General features: G+C 40.2%; 1 protein-coding gene across 2 annotated transcripts in view; it reads right to left on the reverse strand.

Moving 5' to 3' along the window:
* The window catches only part of LOC131106833 (WD repeat-containing protein 7), a 64,943-nt gene that overhangs the window by 26,724 nt on the left and 16,015 nt on the right, over positions 1 to 22,204 (reverse strand). Inside the window, exons 19-23 of one of the 2 annotated variants that reach the window (XM_058056288.1) lie at positions 21,785 to 21,882; positions 16,484 to 16,630; positions 11,859 to 11,977; positions 11,643 to 11,766; positions 6,694 to 6,807 (exon numbers count right to left, since the gene is read on the reverse strand). In XM_058056288.1, coding sequence (XP_057912271.1) covers positions 6,694 to 6,807; positions 11,643 to 11,766; positions 11,859 to 11,977; positions 16,484 to 16,630; positions 21,785 to 21,882 — 602 coding nt within the window. The remainder of the gene's footprint in view (positions 1 to 6,693; positions 6,808 to 11,642; positions 11,767 to 11,858; positions 11,978 to 16,483; positions 16,631 to 21,784; positions 21,883 to 22,204) is intronic. The other variant, XM_058056294.1, reaches the window with a different exon arrangement.

Genomic DNA, 22,204 nt, shown 5'->3' on the forward strand with positions numbered 1-22,204 from the left:
AAACCTCCCTTCTGAAGCGGTAACCCTCCCTCATCCTCCAATCCTACACCTTGGGTTTGCGTTCATTGGTAATCAATAGGAGGCTGGTAAAACCTGATCACTCGGGACTCAGGAAGGGGGATCAATATCAGCAGGAAACTGATGTGAGAACGGAATGAGGGAAGAGGAGAAAGTGAAAAATAGACAGAAAAGTCCATGAGAGCAAAATATTTGGGGGGGGGAGAACAAAACCAACTAAAAGCAAACTAAGAAAAACAAAGGAGTAAGACAGTGGGTGAAGGATATACACTGTCCTTAGAGTGAATGTCAGGACATGGGAAATAATTGAAAACACAATTAAGATGATAGACAAAAAAGCAGCAGTAAAAAAAAAAAAAAAATGAATTTCCTGAAATGGTCGCTGCCCTTCCAGCCCACCTAAGTCAATCTAAAGGTTAAATGTATTTATTGTCTTAGGGTTCCTTGTGAGTGCAGATTGCGTCTCTCTCTGTCCTAAGTACGAGGGGGAAGAGGTGGGGTAAGATGGTGCTGGAGGACAGCGGGGGAATGCGATACCACAAACAAACCATCCACAAGCTTGTAAATAAAGAAGATGAGACTCCATTGTAAAATTAACCAATTAAATCAATGCAATTTCCAATACGCTTACAAGTTCCCAACATAAGGTTACGATCAATATTTGGTTCTTGACTGAAGAAACAAAAGAGTTGGCTATTTTGGTGGGAGCGCGTTGAAGAAAAGTAAATCATCATCATGGAAGTGAAAATGAACATATAAAAACCTCAAGAGCGTTGTAGTCGCTGAAGTCTTTTCTTCAGCCATTCAGCAAAAAGACTTTGGAGTGGCCTCGTCAAAGTGCTGGCCTGAATCCAATTGAGATGCTGTGGCATGTCTTTATAAAGGCACTTCATGCTCAAAAACCCATGGCTGAATTACAACCATTCTGCAAAGATGAGTGGGCCCAAATCCTTCCACAGCGCTGTAAGAGACTCATTGCAAGTTATCACAAACGCTTGATTGCAGTTGTTGCTACTAAGGTTGGTCTATTTTAGGGTTATTAGGGTTAAGGGGCAATCACTTTTTCACACTGGGCCATGTAGTTTTGGATTTTTTTTCTCCCTTAAAAATGGTAATGGTTTTATTTCATTTGAACATGCATCAGATTACAATTGAGTACATCCCATAATCAGTTCACAGTTCCACATGTCCAAAAGGAGTAGGAAGAAGCAAAGCTTATTAAATCCTACCCCTCCATCTGGTACTTTTACAATCAGTAACTGTTACATTTGTTCACTTCCTGCTTTCCATAATACAGTTTAAGGTTTTTTTTTGTTATTTTTTTATTTTTAATAATGCATGATATGACCATCCAATGACATAATGTGTACCATAGTAAGTGTCAATATAGTGATATATATAGCACATCATGACTGGTTCAAGACTCTTCATCCTTGTATTTAGCAAACATCAACTGCTTGTATTGTTTCTTGAATTGGCTCATCGTTGTGCATTGTTTGAGGTCCTTACTCAATCCATTCCATAGTTTGAATCCACATACTGAAATGCTATGGCTTTTTAACGTAGTCTTAGCATATAAGTGTTTCAAATGTACTTCTTCCCTGAGATCATATTTCTCCTCTCTTGTAGAGAAGTATTGGATGACATTTTTAGCTAATTGGTTGTTTTTAGCCTTATGCATTATTTTAGATGTTTAAAAATTAACTATATCAGCAAGTTTAAGTATTTGTGATTTTTAGAAATCAGGGTACAGCCTGAACTGGTGGCCTAAAAATAAAAAGATTCATTTTGAAACTGCCTTTTGTGTTCAGTTGTGTTGTCGACTAATATTTACATTTGTTGGATGATCTGAAACATTGGCCATGAGGTGACCTAGTGGTTAGCGTACTGGCCACTGGGAAGATCTGGGTTTGAATCGCTGTTTGGGCATCTCCGTGTGGTACTCAAATTTCCCCCCACCTTCCAAACACATGCATGTAGGTTAATTGGTGACTCTAAATTGTCCAAAGGTATGAATGTGAGTGTTCCTTGCGATTGGTAGGCCACCAGTCCAGGCTGTACCCTGCATCTTGCCCAAACACTTTTTCCACACTACTGCAAATAACTAATATACTGTTGGTCTGGGTTAATGGATATACCAAGTTTCATAAAAAGGTGGATAAAGTACAAGCACACACCAACGTTCAACCAGTAGTTGAAGTTATTTAAGTTATGACTTGGTACATTCATGATAAAGCCATGAGTAAGCTCCTTGTCTGTCAAACAACACACACATCCACCCCAACCCCCTCACATTTCCCATCACGCACATGCAACCAATGCTTTATCTATCTGACACATCCATGAGTCCTTGTCCACACACACAATTTGCCCATCCCCCTTTATGTGAATGTTATCACTATGCTCATTCAACCATATGACAGAGGCATGTGTACGTGTGTGTGTGTGTCTGTACATATGTGTGTTTCATAGAGAACCATGAGGAAGAATGGGAATAACGAAGGATGTTAGTGTGCTAATTGGATGAGAGGAGACTCATTGATCAACATTACATAACCTTTTTTCTTGTTTTCTAAGCATCAATTTTGCAGTGGGAAGAGGTGAAGGTGTGTCATGCTGCGTTGAGGTGCCTGCCACCTTACACTACAAAGACGCGTCGACATTCTCCTGATTTTGGATCAACATTTGCAATAAAAAACTTTACTATTGTGATTTTTCAACTCAATTCAACTCCAAACCTGTAGAAGAGTATCAGTGTTGAGCATGTGTCAAACCAAATGCAAGAAGCAGTGTTTTCTTATGAGTCCACTTGATGAGAAACAATGACCTTTGTCGCTAATGAACAATGACAACAAAAGCGACACAAAGTGTAGTACTGGAAGTGGAACTAATGGATGAATTACAACACTTTCATTTTGAATGTTGACCTGAAATCGGCAAAAAAAGGCTTACAAAATCATGACTTCTCCTGGAGTCACCACCTCAGCGATTCACGTTCCAAAACATATTATGCTATGCTATCATTTTTCATTAATTCATTTTTTACCGCTTATCCTTACGAGGGTCGCGGGGGTGCTGGAGCCTATCCCAGCTGTACACCCTGGACTGGTCGCCAGCCAATCACACATATAGGGCACATATAGACAAACAACCATTCACACTCACATTCATACCTATGGACAATTTGGAGTCGCCAATTAACCTAGCATGTTTTTGGAATGGGGGAGGAAGCTGGAGTACCTGGAGAAAACCCACGCATGCATGAGGAGGACATGCAAATTCCACACAGAGATGGTCGAGGGTGAAACTGAACTCGGGTCATAGCCATGCTGTCATTAATTACTTTTATTTTACTGCACAGTAACTTGCTTCAGACACAACTCAAAACTCCGTACCTTTTTCTCTCCAGTGAGATTCACTGCATACACTAGCCTACCTCCCCTTCCATTGCTTATCCAAACATTTCTTTTTTAAAATGCACACTTCCCCTACTTCGATGTTAAAAGTCACCACACTTGGCGAGGGAAGCAACAAGCGGCTTACTCCTGCACTAGAGGCAATGTTAAGATTTTGTCCACACAACTAAACTTACCCAAATAAACTAGAGCTATGCTCCAATGAACAGTCATGTACTTGTGTACCATGGCGTATCACACAAAAAATATCATGTCCATGACAATGTCCCATAAACCAGCTGTGTCCCTCAATGTGCAAAAACTACACAAACCTAATCATCCGAAACAATCAAAAGGGTTCAGAGTCACAGCTCAGACCATTCATCTCTCCATAGATTCAATCTGTGCTGAAGAGAAATGTGAGCTGACCCAAACAACCTCCAGGCTCTCATATTAGATTAGCAGGGGAGGCTAGCGTTTCAGCTAACCAAATCACAATGGGGCTAATGACACTAAGAGGTGAGGGTCAGCCTAACCTTTCACCTCTGACCTCCATCGACACTGCCTCTTGAGGAGTGAAAGATAGTGAATTGTAAAATAACTTCAATATTTTTGCTTTTCATTCATCTGCCTTGTTCGGGGTTTTGTGTTATGAAAAATATGCCTCACAAATTCAATGATTCTAATATGATTATTAACTCAATGCAAATAAATTTACATTTGAGAGGCTGAAATCACACAATATTTACATATTTAATTAAAAAATGAAATACCAAAACAGGTGCTAATTAATTGGATAATCAATTAATCATCAACTCCTCGATTAATTGTTGCAGCTCTATACGTCTTGAGGTAACACCCACCATCAGACTTTGTGGAAGCAGTATTCCCTCTAGTGTGGGCCTCTTGTACTGATGTGATCCACTTTACATTGTAGAAATATCCACACAGATTATATTACGTGAAATACAATAAATACCAACACCTAATTTTCACCATTCGCTAACACTATCAGTTTTTAAAAATCAATTTTTTCAACACTAGTGTTTAAATTTGTATTTCCAGTGAATACTGTGCCAGTCCAGTTATCAGTACAGGGAACTATTACTGTTTATAAATATGTAAAAAGTCTGTAATAATATAATGATGATGAAGCTTTTGAAATGGAATACCTGCACTGCAGTAAAAATGAGCTCTTACTAAATGCAGTACTATGACTGTACATGCACTCTGTGAAACAGACGTGCATGTGAAGGCCTGAAGACAAGCCTTTCATATAATGACATCCCCAGATACAATTGGGGACACGACTACAGCGCAGTGTGTGTGTGTGTGTGTGTGTGTGTGTGTGTGTGTCAATGACGAGGGGAGGGGTTGCCATGAATGAGTAGACTCAGGTCCCGTGGTAACAGCCTAGAGCCAAGTGATTCTGTGGTTGTCGACATCGTTCTATTTTCCGCCCATTCCCTCTTTGCCATTGCCTTATCTTAGCCATATAACGTTTTATTTTGGATTACTCAACATAATACAACATGGGATATTATGTAATGAAGGGATGGACAAACAGGGAAATTTACCTTTCCTCATTATTTACTCATGGGAATATGATTTGGATTGTGATTAGTGAACAATTGGCTAAAAAAAAAAATCAAAGACAAAATGAAAAATACTGCTGTCAATAGAGGGGAAAAAATCAAAATGAGCAAAGTGAAATGATAAATTGTTACCTCTGTCTGTAATATTGATTGGGCTGGGAGAAAGATGGGGGGGAAAGGAGGTAGGAAGGAAGCTGGGAGGATAACGGTGTCAGAAAATAAATGTAGACCCATTTTTTAAACACTAAGTTAATAAGGTTGGAAGTATAAGATTATTAGTGTGGCCAAACACATGTATAGATTCGATGTTCTGTTCGTGTGTGTTGAAAGCTGCAAATGCGCATAAAGAGTTGACTATCAGCAACTGAATTGAAATACGATGGTTCATTCATTTTCGACCGCTTATCCTCACAAGGGTCGCGGGGGTGCTGGAGCCTATCCCAGCTGTCATCGGGCGAGAGGCGGGGTACACTCTGGACTGGTCGCCAGCCAATCACAGGGCACATATAGACAAACAACCATTCACACTCACATTCATACCTATGGACAATTTGGAGTCGCCAATTAACCTCGCATGTTTTTGGAATGTGGGAGGAAACCGGAGTACCCGGAGAAAACCCACGTATGCACGGGGAGAACATGCAAACTCCACAGAGAAATGGCCGAGGGTGAAATTGAACCCTGGTCTCCTAGCTGTGGTCTGCGTGATAACCACTCGTCCGCCGTGCCGACCGAGATACGATGGTTTTGAATTTAATTCATTCAAGTCATGGGGGCCAATCCTGGCCTGCAGTTCTTCTTCAATTACTTTTTCACTAATGATGTAAAGCTGAGCTGTAGGGATTTTCTTTAAATATATATAAGTGCATTCTACAGTACACTGGTGTTATGCATTTCTCTGTGCTTCTACCAGTTGCTATATTTACTGTAAATCACACATTACAGGATAAATTAACACCTCTCAGGTCAAGACGACCTCTTCTTACACAAGTTCCTTAAGTCCATAGTCATTAAGTCCAGTTCCTGTCAGCCACTTGCCGTGCCTTTGTCACGTGTTACCATAAGCTCAGCAGGTTACCTTGGACAGTTCCCCAATATGTGGATCCTTCCAGATCCCTCCTCTATTGTTGATTCCCTTGTTGCAGCGCCTTGATGTTTTACTACCCATTTAGTGATAAAATCAGCTTGCTTCGAGAGTTGACATAAGATTGCTTCTTCATGTTTTTGCGACTCATGGTGGTTACTATGTAGGCCACAGAGCCATGAGATTGCGAAGACCTGGGTTCGATTCTACGCTTGTTTTTGCATGGAAGGTAAATTGGCCACTCAAAATTGTCCATAGGTATGAATGTGAGTGTGAATGGTTGTTTGTCTATATGTGCCCTGTGATTGGCTGGCGACCAGTCCAGGGTGTACCCCGCCTCTTGCCCCACGTGAATGCCCTCCAACCCTATTCACATACTCTGAGTATCAATATATTATCATCTTTTGCTCCCACTAAGGTGTCTGCATTCTGGCGTTCAGCCCCAGTACAAATCCCTGGCACATACTATAAACTTGATTTGTTATTCTGTATTTCATAAATAAAAATATAAAATTAAAGTGGTATTCATAATTTCTTTTGTATTCCACCAACCAAGATTTTAGAAATGTTGTGATATTGTGAATTCTACTGTTATTTGTACCTGCGGTGATGTCATCATCCGTGACGTCCATTTCCTCCTCTGGAGCCTTGGCCTCGATCGGTTGAGCTTCAGTAGGGGCCGGAGCTGGAGTTGAGGGTTCAGTGGCTGCCCCGGCTGTAAGACAGAAGACGACTTCATTAAAATGCAGGAGGCTGAATTGTCACAGTTTGCGTGTTTTGTGTGTTTTGCATTGATTCTTATTGTCCTGGTTAGGTAGCTAATAAATGTTTATTGGACTTCCTTGTTATCAAAAGAATTAATGGAAACACACGTGCGCTACATTTAGTGCCTTCATTAAAGCCTTATCACGCCATTGCCAATTAACAGTGCTTTTCATTAGCCGGGCTTAATGAATGATTCTCCTAATGAATGGAGTGACACAAGGTAACAGAGCTGACACTGGGCTAATCTCTGGTTAAACAGACTAATTCACGAGTTACAGAAATACACACAACCGGCATCACAAAGCAAGAAAACAATCAAATCACTCCTGTATGCTAATTTGATGAGAGAAAATGAGACAACCTGATAAGTACAAATGATGAGAACAGTAAAACAGCATGATTACATTACATGGACAAATGCAAATTAAGAAAATTCTAATTTGCCTTAGAAGAGACAAATCTGCAACAATATAATTACATCTCCAAATAATCACATTATTTACCCTACGAGAAAAAAAAAATAATTAGACCATTTTTAATTACAGTGATTCATTCCAGTTAACATTCTGCTTCATGTTCCGATTAACTTGTTCGCTATTGCAACTCTGCAAAGCTTTATATTCCAAACATGAACACACGCTGTCAGAGAGCTGATACACAAACCTTAGTGCATACATTAAGGTGATAAAAAATGTAATTTGTACTTAATTAAAACGCAACTGCTTCAGTGTGATGGATATGAAGGCAGAGCAACGGTTTGCAGTAACAGACCTCCTTCTCCCAATTCAATTAGATCTTTACAGACACAAAACACATGGTACGTGCACACATGTAAACAGCTCACTCAAAAGCTGTTTTCTCACTATTCGTTATTTTTATTCATGGCTGCACCCCTGCTACTGGAAAAGGAACCATAGAATTAGTGGAGCTCTAGCAGAACTTCCAAGTAAGGGATAGAGCACTCATCCAACTCGTTGAGAAAGGCTGGTCATGTCGTCTGATGTATCCAATTTTTTTCGGGTTATTAACCTAGCCTTCTGCGTTAGCTGCCGTTTGACTGTGGGAAAGTGGAACGACGATGCTGCCCAAGACGTTAATTAGGGCAAGACACTACACGGCATAAAAATGTAATAATACAAACTTTATTCATAATTTATTTCATTCAACTCTCCTTTAACTTCAGTGTTAACTCATGCTATCAGATAGTATGTTCATATTTTGTTGTAAACAAAAAGTTAATTTTAATCTCTTAATCTGGTTCCAGGGCTGCACCCGAGTTTGATTCCACCCTCGGTCATCTCTGTGTGGAGTTTGCATGTTCTCCCCGTGCATGCGTGGGTTTTCTCCGGGTACTACGGTTTCCTCCCACATTCCAAAAACATGCTAGGTTAATTGGCGACTCCAAATTGTCCATAGGTATGAATGTGAGTGTGAATGGTTGTTTGTCTATATGTGATTGGCTGGCGACCAGTCCAGGGTGTATGTATGTATGTTATAATTAGACCTACCGGGTTGATTAAAATATTTATAATAATAATCAAGTTAACTTGCTCATAGTTAACTCATTATTATTAGTTAACTCGTCATCACTAATTAATGCATGGGTTTTCTCTGGGTACTCCAGTTTCCTCTCACATTCCAAAAACATGCTAGGTTAATTGGCGACTCGTCCATATGTATAAATGTGTGAATGGTTGTTTGTCTATATGTGCCCTGTGATTGGCTGGCGACCAGGCCAGGGTGTACCCCGCCTCTCGCCCAAAGACAGCTGCGATAGGCTCCAGCACCCGTGAGGATAAGCAGTAGAAAATGAATGAATGAATTCCAACGATAAATACTGCAGACGTTGGCCGGGATCTTCAGAAACCACCACAGGAAGACACCACCATTACTTTACACATCGTTACAATAGATTGCCATCCAGGTCTATGATGTATAACTCAGCTGCAGCAGAATGAAATAGTTACAGGGGGCTAAAGGATAAAAAAAAGTGAGGGTGCTAGGCAGAAGGAGGGATGACAGGGTGGGAGGGGGTTAGGATGGATGGCAGGGGAGAGGGAGAAGAAGGTATTCTCCCCTGCTCCAAGGTCAAGCTTGTCATGTCATCCATGACACATAGCTCCCAGCATGCCTTGTTAACCCCTTGGACCTTTTCCTCCTCCTCTATTGTGTCTGTTGCTCTCCTTTCCTCTATTTAAAACATATACTTCTTTCAGTAAAGATGAAGTGGAACAGCTTTGTTTCCATGTGCATTTATTTAATGGTCTTTATTATTACTATTATTATTATTTTAATTGCTACACTTTAGACCCCTACCATATTATACTGTATATATTTTGAAAAAACAGCTACTACGGTCGTCAAAGCAGCACAAAAAGAAGAAAAGAGGAGAAATCTGGCATCAACACCAGCAGGTTAACAAAAGGAGAAAAAGCACTTTGTCTGATTGCTGTTCAGTGATCAAAGAAACAGCTGCTATGCACGCTTTTAAATGTTCAAATTGTGTGTGCTCACGGGTGTGAACAATGCCGGTGATTTTGCCTAATCAAGTGTGTGGGAATATTGGTGGTTATTGGAAGGTTAACTCTTTCTCCCTGCCCCGCCTTATGCACTCTCTCCTGAGCTTCCATTACTTTCACTCCTCCCCCTGCGGTGCCGGAAGCCATTCGCCCCAAAGATTAAAGCTTCACACGCAACTATTATTGTTGTACCCTGTAGCATGGCCGCCTAGCAGGGGTTACCGGAGGCTGCTCTCCCATACAGCTGTTGGTTGTCAAAAGACAGATCTATGTTAATTAATGAGCATATTTTGGGGATATGAGAGGCTAGCCGTGTCTCCCACTTCCAGTCGGAAGGCTAAAGAGTCTAATTGCTGTACGGTAATCCCTTGTTTATCACGGTTAATTGTTAATATTTTCATAGTCATGGCATAAAAACACCAATTGACAATTTTCTACAGTAAATACATTATTAGAGCCCTCTATACATGAAATGACACTCATATATTGACCTTTCCACTCATATTACAGAGTATAGCAGTAGTAATTTAACTGCATTATGGCCACAACAATAACCCATGTTGTTATCCATTTATTTTCTATAACGAATCGCCACTTAGGTGTTACCGCAAAAGGGGTTTGGTAAAAGTGGTTATTTAGAGTTTACACCTCTCCAAAGCCTCCTGCTTGCTTGATGTTGGCATTCCCCAACAATTTTGGATCAGCAAAATTGTAATTATTAGTTAAGATTCAACTCAAGAACCAGTCTTCTCATCTATATGCCTCATTTACACTACAAATGTATAGGTAATCACCACTAATTAACAACCACGTAAGTATAGTGTTCTGGCAGTGTACAGTGGTACAATTACAATGTACATTTTACACATATTATTATGTATTTATACATGACTACTGACTGGGGCATTTTCCCCCCGCAAACCTTACTTTTGAGGTGAAAATAAAGAAATAAATAACCAAAAGAATCTGCAAATTTGTGGGGCCATGAATGTGAATGTGCAGGGATCCACTGTAAAAAAAAAAAATGATGGCGATGGTAAGGAAGGTTTCATTCTGTCTATAAACCTTTTCCATCATTATTGCGGTAAACGCTTTTAAAAATTCCAGGGGAGCTAAAAGGTCAGCTGTGTGTATCTGTATGTGGGCAGCAATGGACGCTGCAATAGCGGGAATTGGGAATAACACTGACTCATTGACATTTCCCCTGCACTAAAAGCTAATGGATAAATATAGGTGTCTTGCTTCAAACAGCAGCCACTGTTAAGCTTGACTGGAGGTGCTGAAAGAGAGACAAGAAAGCTGGGGGTGGAGTGGGGTATGTGTGCATGGGCATTGGAAGGAAGATTGGGTAGCTGTCTGTGGTACTGCAGCTTGACGATTAAGTGTGTCAAAGGTGTCTGAGATCTGCAACTTCACTCACGCTTCACCCATTCTATAGGAAGGACAACACTGAGGGAGGCGATGTAAGGTAGGAACTATATATTATTAATGAAACATGTTCCAAACAATTTCTGCTACACTACTGCTATGCTATATAGATAGCAGATATTGAATTATGTCGCAGTGAATTTACTAAGTCAGGAGAACGCTACTTCATAGGATCAACACGGGTTAAGAAAGAAAATATTTGAAGGTTAACAGCAGACAACTGCTAGCACAGGTTCACGTTTAAATCGTATCTCCAGAGACTTAAACATGTTATTTGACAATCCCATGATAATCCAGGATTTCCAGGACAAGAGGAAGCCATCTTTTTTCGTCCGTTTCAGTCCTGTTGTGCTTTGCACAGATCAAATTCAATGACCCCATAACCTCACTCTATATAACCCTCTGTGTTCCCTCCCCCATCTGTCCTCCTTCTTCCCCTGGGGTCACCCGTCCATCACTTCCCTACCTCCCCTGCCTGCAGTACTGCTGTGGTAACACAACACTGACCAGTGCCCATTTCCATGACAACTGTTCCCCTGAGAACCCCCCCAGCATCCTCTGCAACTACAAGGCAACTCTTGAACACAGATCCACACACATAGACAGATGACATTTTACAAGGCAGTTTCTAGTAAAAGAAGGTGGAGATTAACCTTTCTTCATATCAGAAGGTCTCGCTATGGACAGAGGGAGAAGATTGAGGAACAAATGGGAAAGCAGTCACAGAAGATAAAGAAACAACCAAACTATTAATCAACCAGTCTGGCAAAAACCAATAAGTTTCTGCAAGATTTTGTTCCCTTATTGAGATGCTATAATATTATGTCTGAGTACTTACGGGAGCTGACTGTGTCCACATACTGAGGAAGATAAGGAGCCCACATATCTATGGTGTCCTTACGACCTGATTGACCGATCCTCCTCAACTCCGCCAACAGTAAAGCTTGTGATGCTTCGCGTACCTAAAAGAGCACAATGGTTTCAAAAAGAGGTGTGAGGTGAGGTGTCAAAAAGAGATTGACAGGATTGTTGCACACAACCGTGTCATTTGTACCTCCAAGCAGCGGTCCTGCCATCTCCTTGCCAGCATCTCTAGTAGAGGGGGTCTAAACTTATCTAGGCCGAGAAGGTCTGGAAGCATAACACAGTGCATTGCTGCCAGCTGGCTCCAACCTGCAAACACATACAAGTTCATACAAGACAGTCAGAAAAGAAAACATAAAGGGTTACAAATATTGTGATGTGAAAAAGTGTTTCCTGATTTCCTTTTTTTTGCATGTTTTTCACTGAAATGTTTCATATCAAACATATTTGAATATTAGTCAATTACAACACAAATGAACGTGAAATGCAGTTTTTAAATAAAACATATTATTAAGGGAGGAAAAAAACAGACCTACATGGCCCTGTGTGAAAAAGTGATTGTCCCTGTTAAAACATAATTTAACTGAGATTAATTACGGTCTATCAGTCTCTATCTATCAGCCATTTCAAAAGCTTTGGGACTCCAGCAAACCACAGTGAGGACCACTATCCACAAATGGTGAACCAATGCTTGGGACCTTTGGTAAAATACACTGTGGTCTGATGAGATAAAGGTTTTAACACTACATTTCAGAAAAAGAACATCATACCAACAGTAAAATATGGTGGTGGTAGTGTGATGGTCTGTTTTAATACTTGAAACCATGAAACCAACGTGGGTTCTGCAACAGGACAATGATCCAAAACACACCAACAACACACCACCTTTGAATGGCTGACGAAAAACTAAATGAAGACTGTGGAGTGGCCTAGTCAAAATTCCTGACCTGAATCCTATTGCGATGCTACGAAGTTGTCTTTTAAAACTTTAAAAATAAATAAATAAAACTGCATTTTGTGTTCAGTTATGTTGATATTGACTGATATTTACAGTTGTTTGATGATCTGAAAAAATGTGACAAAAGAAACTTAGAAACTTTTTCACACAATTGTATGTACAGTATATAATTTTGTAAAATCTGCATATTTTCATACAGAAACTCACTGCTGTCATAATGGGGAAATAGGATTCAAAGGCAAATTTAACTGAAATTCAGATCAGTTTAGTACACAATATTTCCCATAGTCATGTATTTATGGTGGACCGCCACAACCTGGTTGCGTTGTACTTTACTATTCTGGTGCGGATTGCCACACGGCGCACATTAAAAGTGAAAAACGGGAAGGGTTTGTTGCGTCACGCAGTTACTTAGTAATCAAATACACGTGGTAAGAAAAGGCAAAGCATTCACCATGGAAGAGGAGATCCGTGTGCAGAACAACTCAGTCAAGAGTTGAACCTCAAACCTATTTGCCTTCAGTAAGATGAACTGTTTTCTCCATGACAGAAGTGTGGTTCTCATATACTGGCATACACTCACACACGAATCATACAATTTGTAAATGAAGACACGAGTAGTGTTAACATGACTGACAAACGGACTATAGGCGATGCCTCGGTCAGAGTTTACTTATATCTGAGAACCAGAGGCCCTGTGTGTATTATGATGTATGACAGACAAACACAAGATTGTGTGTAACATTGCATTGGTGATTAAATGGTCTATTTTTGGATACCCATTTAGGAATGCACGTGAGCCAAATTTCATGAAACCCACAGAGCATTTCAAGCGTATTACCCTTGAAAACATTTACAAGGACTCAATGGTCTGAGTAAAAGTAATCACATGGTTATTAACACACCCAGGAAAAAACTCCATCATTACATGAAGGGGCAAAAAAACAAGCACTTTACTCCCTCACATATATTCAAATGTACAATGGTGTGAAAAAAGTGTTTTCCCCCTTCCTGATTTCTCATTTTTCCTGCACGTTTGCCACACTTCAATATTTCAGATCATTGAATTTCAATGTTAGTCAATGACTAATGGGACAAAGTGATTTCCCCCTACAGCTAATAACTGGTTGGGCCACCATCAGGACAACAACTGCAATCAAGCGTTTGATAACTTGCAATGAGTCCCTTAAAGTGCTGTGGAGGAATTTTGGCCCACTCATCTTTGCAGAATTGTTGTAATTCAGCCACATTGGACGGTTTTCCAGCATGTAATGGATTCAGGTCTGGACTTTTAGACAGCAGAATTCATTTATCACAGCAAGTCTTCCAGGTCCTGAGCATCAAAACAGCCCCAGACCATTACACTACCACCATCATATTTTACTGTTTGGTATTTTTCCTGGCAGTGTTACTTTTATACCTGCTGTTTACTTTTATACCTGATGTTTGTGGGCAGAATTGAGGTGATTGAGCGGTTTCAAATTTTCGCCATTTTTGGATGATGGCTCTTACTGTGGTTTGCTAGAGTCCCAAAGCTTTAGAAATGGCATTATAACCATTTCTAGACTGATAAATCTCAATTACTTTCTTTAGATGTCGGCATGAATATTTTGGTCTACTTCACTTTTTCGGGTAGGCAGGTCCTATGTAAATTATTTCGGGTGTGATAAACCAGTTATGTTTTAACAGGGGCGAGCAATCACTTTTTCACACAGGGTCTTATAGTTTGGGATTTATTTCTCCCTTAATAATAAAAACATTTCAATTAAAAACTGTATTTTGTGTTTAGTTGTGTTGTCATTGACTAACCTTATATTTGTTTGATGATCCCAAACATTTAAGCGTGACAAAATTACAAGTCAAGAAGAGGGCAAACACTTTTTCACACCACTAAATACAACATATGGTTTCTGAATATATGGTATATATGGTTTCATATATCAGTTGGATGTAAAATGTGCTTGTTTGATGTGGGTGCTGAAGTACAAAGAAAAGAAATTCTGATTAAATTTCTTTATCAGGAACACAGAATAAACTTACCTCCACCGCTGAAATGTACAAGCATAAAGCATTTTCACAAATGAACTACTTTCAACGGAAGTTTGACAGAATTGAGACTCACACTGTGATAATACGTATACTCACCTGTTCCACCACAAAACTATTCTGAATCCAATACGATAAAATAACTTTTTGGTGATGTCATTGTTATAAGATGTGATGTAAATGGATCACATTCAAATGCCAAAGGCTGTATGAATTTATGGTGCTTCCTTGGACTTCTGGTATGATGAAAACATTGTATGTACATGTACTTGTATGTACCATTTGATCTGACTCAAATATCTCCCATTGACTTGCAGTAAGAAAAAAAAAGTGACTACGGACAAACACATCAAAATCTATAGCAGTCTTGTTTTGACTGATATGATGTCACCTTGAGGTAGACTGAGACTGAAGACCTGCACAAACAGAGGACTGAGGGCAAATCCTGCAAAGTCACATTGCCTACTAATTATACTACGGTTGTTGCCATTGCTTGGATGTAACTTTATATGTTTGGGAAAACTAGAAGTTAACAGGTTTGATTGGTAAGCAGCATTTCTCTACGAAAAAGAATAGCGCTGATGAAGGAAACATTAAGATTGCTATGTAAAAACACATTTCCATTTCAGCAATTATGGTGAGTTACTCGTGCTGACGCTGCCATGTGTCAATATCAAGCATGCAAACACTGCGCAAAAAATAAGGTACTGAAAACCTTAAACATTCAAAAGACAGAAAAGTGAGAGACAAAACATCAACAGACAACAAAACACAGCATACATGCTAAAAAAACAACAAAAAAACACACCAGTCAATAGGTCTATGGTCAATGCACCCTGAAACAAATCATATGAAGGTTTTCAGGGGAACTTGAAAACAGTTGCTTATGTGTAACAGTCTCATGTTTTTGTACAGTACAGTTGGTCCTCGGACTACATATAAGTTCGGTTCAGTTGTAGTGTAAGTTGGAACTTAATACCCAAGGTCATGGCCAAAAACACTGGCATGTGAAAATGCCAATGTTTTTGACTGTATGGGGGTCAAACTGTGGGTTTTAATACCAGCACCATCCTGTGGTGGGTCAGAAAAATAATACAACAAGCACGACAGAAGGGGTAGAGGTGTGAGTTAACATGAACAAACGCCATCATGGTCAAGTACACATGACACACAGAGGGCGCATACAGAATACAGTCATTCAAAAAATAAAATAAAAGAATAAATGTGGATGTCTTTCACACTGGAAGGGCGCGACAGACTAAGTCTTCCTCTATTCTATTTAATTATCACTGTCCATTTCATAGGAGCAGATCCTTTCATATGTTCAACAATCCGATCTTTGATGATGGTCATGTATGTTTCAGGGTCTTGGACCAGGTGTGCAGCTAATGTTAATGTTTCATGTTGTCAACTTTCACTTTCCTTTGGCACGCAGAAGAGTCTGCCTTACTAGGTCGTAAAACGAGGACCACCTGTACTGTATTGAGATCACGGTTTGATTGAGTGGCTTGAAAGTGAATTGAACATAGCTACCACAAGAAATGAGCAGGTAGACATACGGTACTATGGACCCAAATAGGACAAAGACAAGGGGAAACAAACTGAGTTTAGAGTTAAGATCGATGCAAGAGAAGCAGAACAACAAAGATGGGGGAAAATAACTAACAATGGAATTAGGGGCTAAAAACAAGAGATGAGGAATGAAAGGGGGAAGCTCAAGAAGGAAAATAGGAAGAAGGAAGAGAAGTGGCTGAATAAAGAACAGAACTTGAAAGAGCCCTGTAAGCTGTACCCGTCAGCTCAGTCAGTACCTTCATTGACTGAGGGGATGTTATGAGAGGCAGGCCCAGGGCTGGGGGAGCCAGGGGCCCTCTGAGGAGGAACCCCAGGGGCCCCCAGGGGCCCAGCAGTTGTAGTGGTAGCAGAAACACTGGAGCTGGCTGTGGTGGCTACAGCAGCTTGTAAAGGAAGAGAAGGAGAAAAATAGTGAAGGAAGGAAGGAAGATGTTAGAAATATGTTAATTCTATACATAGACACAAAGAACAGAGCAGGGAGGAAGATTTTCCACAAACAAAAAGAAGACAGCAAACGATGATGTTTAGAATTTTGAGACATCATATTCAAAGAAAAGACACTTGGAAAACATGAATGTCAAACTAAAGAACAGTCAGCAAGTGGATTGTTAGAACAGAGCAATCCGATTCCCACTAAGGAAATAAATATGTATACCTAAATAATTATTGTACAGTACATTCTATATATTGAATGGGTATCTGGATGGAAAAAAAACAGCACAAAGAAAGGTGAAGAAATTGTGTTACGGAGGGCGTACTCACACTAGGCCGTGTTGGACTTGGCAGTAATTCCAATTTCCCTCACGCTGTGGATTATTTCCAGTCTTATAACAAGTCTGTCTTATTGTTTCTTTAATTTCATTCATTAAATGGAGTGTTTCCACAATCAATACAAAATATTAGGTCCCTTGAGGGTCAAGTTTTACTTTTTTTTTTTAGATCCTCATCCTTTTAATCAACAAACTAAATCACTCTATGTCAGGAAAATATGGTTTGCTATTGGATTTATCATTTTGTGGTGTCAAATTTTTCCATTCGATTTTACTAATATTAGTTCTAATTACATAGGCACATGCATATGTAGTATTTCTGCTATGCTACACCTTAATGTTAGACGGGCTTGCTAGAGGCCTTTTGTCTACAGAACATGTCCTTAACATGCTCAGACTCAACAGCCTTGGGTGTCTTGGCATTTTAAGATAGCTTTCCCATTCACATATGCACATGGTATATATAGATAGATGGATAGATAGACTTTCTTTATTGTCATTGCACAATAACACAGCAGTGAAATTGCCAACGAAATGTCGTTGCCTGGCTCCCGTATAATAATAAATAATAATGTGGAGAATAAATAGATGACATCAAATATGAACAATGTACAGCATAAACAGTAATTCATTCATTCATTCATTCATTTTCTACCGCTTTTTCCTCACGAGGGTCGCGGGGGGTGCTGGAGCCTATCCCAGCTGTCTTCGGGCGAGAGGCGGGGTACACCCTGGACTGGTCGCCAGCCAATCACAGGGCACATATAGACAAACAACCATTCACACTCACATTCATACCTATGGACAATTTGGAGTGGCCAATTAACCTAGCATGTTTTTGGAATGTGGGAGGAAACCGGAGTACCCGGAGAAAACCCACGCATGCACGGGGAGAACATGCAAACTCCACACAGAGATGGCCGAGGGCGGGGACCGAACCCTGGTCTCCTAGCTGTGAGGTCTGCGCACTAACCACCAGACCGCCGTGCCGCCCTAAACAGTAATTTGTACAAATAATTTAGAATAAATAATAATTATTTAAAGTTTTGCATGTGCGTGTGGGCAGGTAGAGGGGCTTATTTGGCATTCAGCAGTCTGACGGCCAGGGGGAAGTAGCTGTCTCTAAACCTGCTTGTTCTGCAGCGGATGCTGCAGAGCCATCTCCCAGGTGAATCTACCTAGTGCACCACCTATTCCCATTGTCTTTCCAATAAGCATATTGAAGCTGAGCACAAATCAGAGCACTAATACTATCCAAATATGACAGACTTTGGGTGTAAAGTGGCCCCAAGCATGGTAACATTGGTCAATTGTGAGTACGCCCTGATCAATACCATTAAAACTCAACTGAAATGTGCAGCTGCCCACCCAATGGACAAAGCAGATGCTTTTTGGAGAGAAGTTTTATGGTCAAACGAGACAAAGATTGAGCTATTTGGCCATACTGACAACGCTGTACTAACTGTTAAGTATGGTGATGGTAGCATCCTCATCATGCTCTGGAGCTGTTTTGGAATCATGAATAGCTCCAAATGTTATAACATCACTTTCACCACAAGTCACAGCTAGACACCTGAAACGTGGACACAACCGAGTGTTCCAGCGGGACAATGACCCCAAACATACATCAAAACTTGTTTTGAAATAAAGAAGCTTCTGGCATGGCTTTCGCAAGGCCTCAACCCCACTGAACATCTGTGCTATGCTAAAAAGCCGGGGTTTGTGCCAATAAAGAATTTAAATAAAGTTTCCAAATTCTGCTAAGAAGGGTGGTCAAATATGCATCCAGAAGCTTGTTGGCATCCACAAAAGGTGTGATCATCTTAGCTGTCTTAGTTTGTTTTTGTAAAATAGATTGGGAGAAAAAACACAAAAAAGACACCCTTCATTCACCTTTGAATAAAGTGAGAATAACATTATTTTTGTGTCAATGAGGCATTTTCTGCCACAACGTGCTCAGAGCGAGTATCTGGCACTACAGTATTAAAAATGCAATCAAATTGTATCCATTTTGTGCTTTTAATATGATGTTGTTACCTTGCCCCCATACCTCCGTTCTGCCAGAGAACACAAGCTAGTTGGGGACCGCCGATTTTAAAGGTTCAAGCCTGACCATACAATCTGTCAAAAATCATTGCCAAATTCAAAATCCATGCCGCACACAACATAATGTCTGTTTACAGTACGAATCATGCAGTGCAAATTCAAATGATGAGCAAACCATTTATCACATTTCCGATGTCAGGGAAAGGGAACAAGATAAGTTCACAAAAGTTACATAAATGTCCCCGAAAAGAAAGGAAGACAAGAATATACTTTGCCCAAAAGCATTTAGTAAATAATGTAAATAAAAACCTGATGCTACTTTACAAATGAAGACAGGGAAAGGTTTCTGACACAGCCACCTTATTGTCCCTTGTAAACTGGATGAAGAAAAACAATCTACAGTCGTCCCTTGACACTTTGCAATTTTGTGGCTTCACTCGATAACGTTTTTTTTTCAATATATACTATTATTATTAATTATGAGCACTGTTTCATGGTTAACTATGGCCAAAGTCAAAAAATATATAGTTCCAGTGTCATCTTATAAAGAACACTAAAATCATCACACGGCAACTTAACACTCAAATAGTTCAAAAGGCTAACTAAATACAGAATCCAAGTACCAACACTAGTTTAAAATAAAAAGCAACAACTGTTTTAACAGCTTCCCATCATGCATTTCATCCCAGCAAAGCATTTCATTGGACATGGTTGCCGGAGTGCATCCATTTTCTCTGTCGCTTATTCTCACTAGCGTCGCTGGGTTATGCTGGAGCCTATCCCAGGTGACTTTGACAGGCGGGGTACACCCTGGACTGGTCGCCAGCCAATCACAGGGCACATATAGACAAACAACCATTCACACTCACATTCATACCTATGGACAATTTGGAGTCGCCAATTAACCTAGCATGTTTTTGGAATGTGGGAGGAAACCGGAGTACCTGGAGGGAACCCACACATGGACGGGGAGAACATGCAAACTCCACACAGAGATGACCAGGTCTTCCCGATCTCCTGACTGTGTGGCCTACATGCTAACCACTCGTCAACCGTGCGGCCACGGTTGATCACCGACACGAAGAGACATAAACATATACATGCATTTGAACATCAGAGGGCCAGATGGCTCGAAACCATCATCGGCCCTAAGAAGGACCCTTAGCTGCCTTCTAAGGTGCCTGCCGTAAAAAAAAAAAACATGAAGTCCACCCTGAACAGTTTGCGTCAATATCAACGTATAATTAAGCAATTTGCAGTGATTGACCGGCTAAGTCCCAAAGATCGACCCGTCAATCCTGAAGGACGGGTTGGTGACCCCTGCTAATTGAAACTTAAACTGCCACAAAGAAGGCATAGCAAAGAGACAATAGTTAAAGCAAGATTCATTCTCATTTAGTTGGGAAGGAAGGAAACAAATACAGAGGAGGAACAAAAGTTGCACAGATTAAGTCAAGACATCAAAAAAAAAAAAGTGCGGTGAAAGAAATACTTAAGACAAGAGTGTGTATGGTGTCGGTTTTCTTCTCTAATGCGGGTAGCAGGCTGAAGCCATGCAGTAGAAGATGAAAGTACGTAAGAAATGAGAGAAACACAGGGAAAAAAGTTATAAATACAGTCGACAGCTTTTTTCCAAGAGTGGTGAGGTAAAATAACTACTTTTTATACACATTTATTGTACAAGATTACATAATGCACAGTTATGACCCAGGAATCAACAATGTATGTTTAAAACAGTTTGTGCAGTGGATGCCTATCGCATTATTTTAGTATCCAAATGTACGCAATTCCTTGCTTAACATTTCATAATACAGATTATTTTGTTTAAATGTGTCATCATTATATATAATATCAAAAAGCTAGGAAAAAATATCACCCTGCTTGTACTGGGAAACAAAAAAACAGACTGCTCATATATACACAACACACACCTGGTTGGAGTACACACTCTGAGCAGAGGTCATGGCCAAGTATTCCCTCTGAATGGATGTGAATAGGCGTGTGGCGTGAATAAGTCCACGCGCTTGTCACGCTTTGCCTCCATTAGAGCGTGACAATAGCACAAAAACCCTTCCCCCCTGTGACATCCAAGGCAAGTGTGTGTAGTATAAAAGTGTTCAGGTATTGTGCTTCGTGTGTGTGTGTGTGTGTGTGTGTGTGTGTGTGGTTGGCAGATGGTGACAGCTGGTTACAATATCCCCTACAGTGAACATGATTCAAAAGAAAAACAATACTTGCTATACTTACTACACTGTTCTATTGTAATTGTATGTTACCTATTTTTTCAGTTGATTCCTTTTTTGTTTTCCTTAGGAAACACATATTCTAGCAGTTTAGAATAGTTCAATATAGTTTAGTGTTTGTTGTTTTTGTGTCTTTTTCAGCTGCAAGAACTACTACAAAATGCATTGAATTTGCAGTATAAAATCCAATTAAAGTTTAAAATTAAGATAAAAAAATATTTCCTGCTTAGGAAGGCTTTCTTGGATAGGGTTGATCTCCAACTGCAAGACGTCTAACGTGTCAAATATGACAAAAGAGCCCTTTAAAAGACTCACCGGGTAAGAAAACACCAGCAGCTTCCTTATGCGATGTATTTTTTTTTAATTCTCTGTGGGATTTGTTGCCAGTAGGCAGCATTATGAACCCCCACCTCCCGCCCAACGTCCCCGTAGGGCCCCATGGGTGTGTGAAGCAAGTGCCCCCTCCTTTTGTAGTTACCTTGTTTGATCTGGGCTTGTAGTGCTGGGTTGGAGGGCTGAGGGGGAGTGGCCGGCATCCTACGAGGAGACTCAGGGGTTCCTCCTGGTCTGGGAGGCCTGGAGGAGGATCACAAAGACAAGGCATGAAAAATTAAAGGAACAGGCAGGAGAAAGGTGGGCGAGCACCAAAAAAATAAAATACACACACTCACTCCCTTGCACAACAATAAAAAGAGCATTTGTGTGCTCAGGTTGGTGAATTTTTAATTGGAGGACACAATCCTGCTCTTGAGCATACCAGCGACACACAAACATCCCATGGGACGACTAAAAACAAGATTGTCATTAATATGCATTTTTAAGAAAATGTATAGTGATTAATCTAAAACATTCCAGACACAAAAGCTATATGGACTGTTGAATTTTTGCAGCTTATCTC

The sequence above is a fragment of the Doryrhamphus excisus genome, chromosome 2 (genome assembly GCF_030265055.1).
Source record: "Doryrhamphus excisus isolate RoL2022-K1 chromosome 2, RoL_Dexc_1.0, whole genome shotgun sequence".
In the NCBI taxonomy this organism is placed as follows: domain Eukaryota; kingdom Metazoa; phylum Chordata; class Actinopteri; order Syngnathiformes; family Syngnathidae; genus Doryrhamphus; species Doryrhamphus excisus.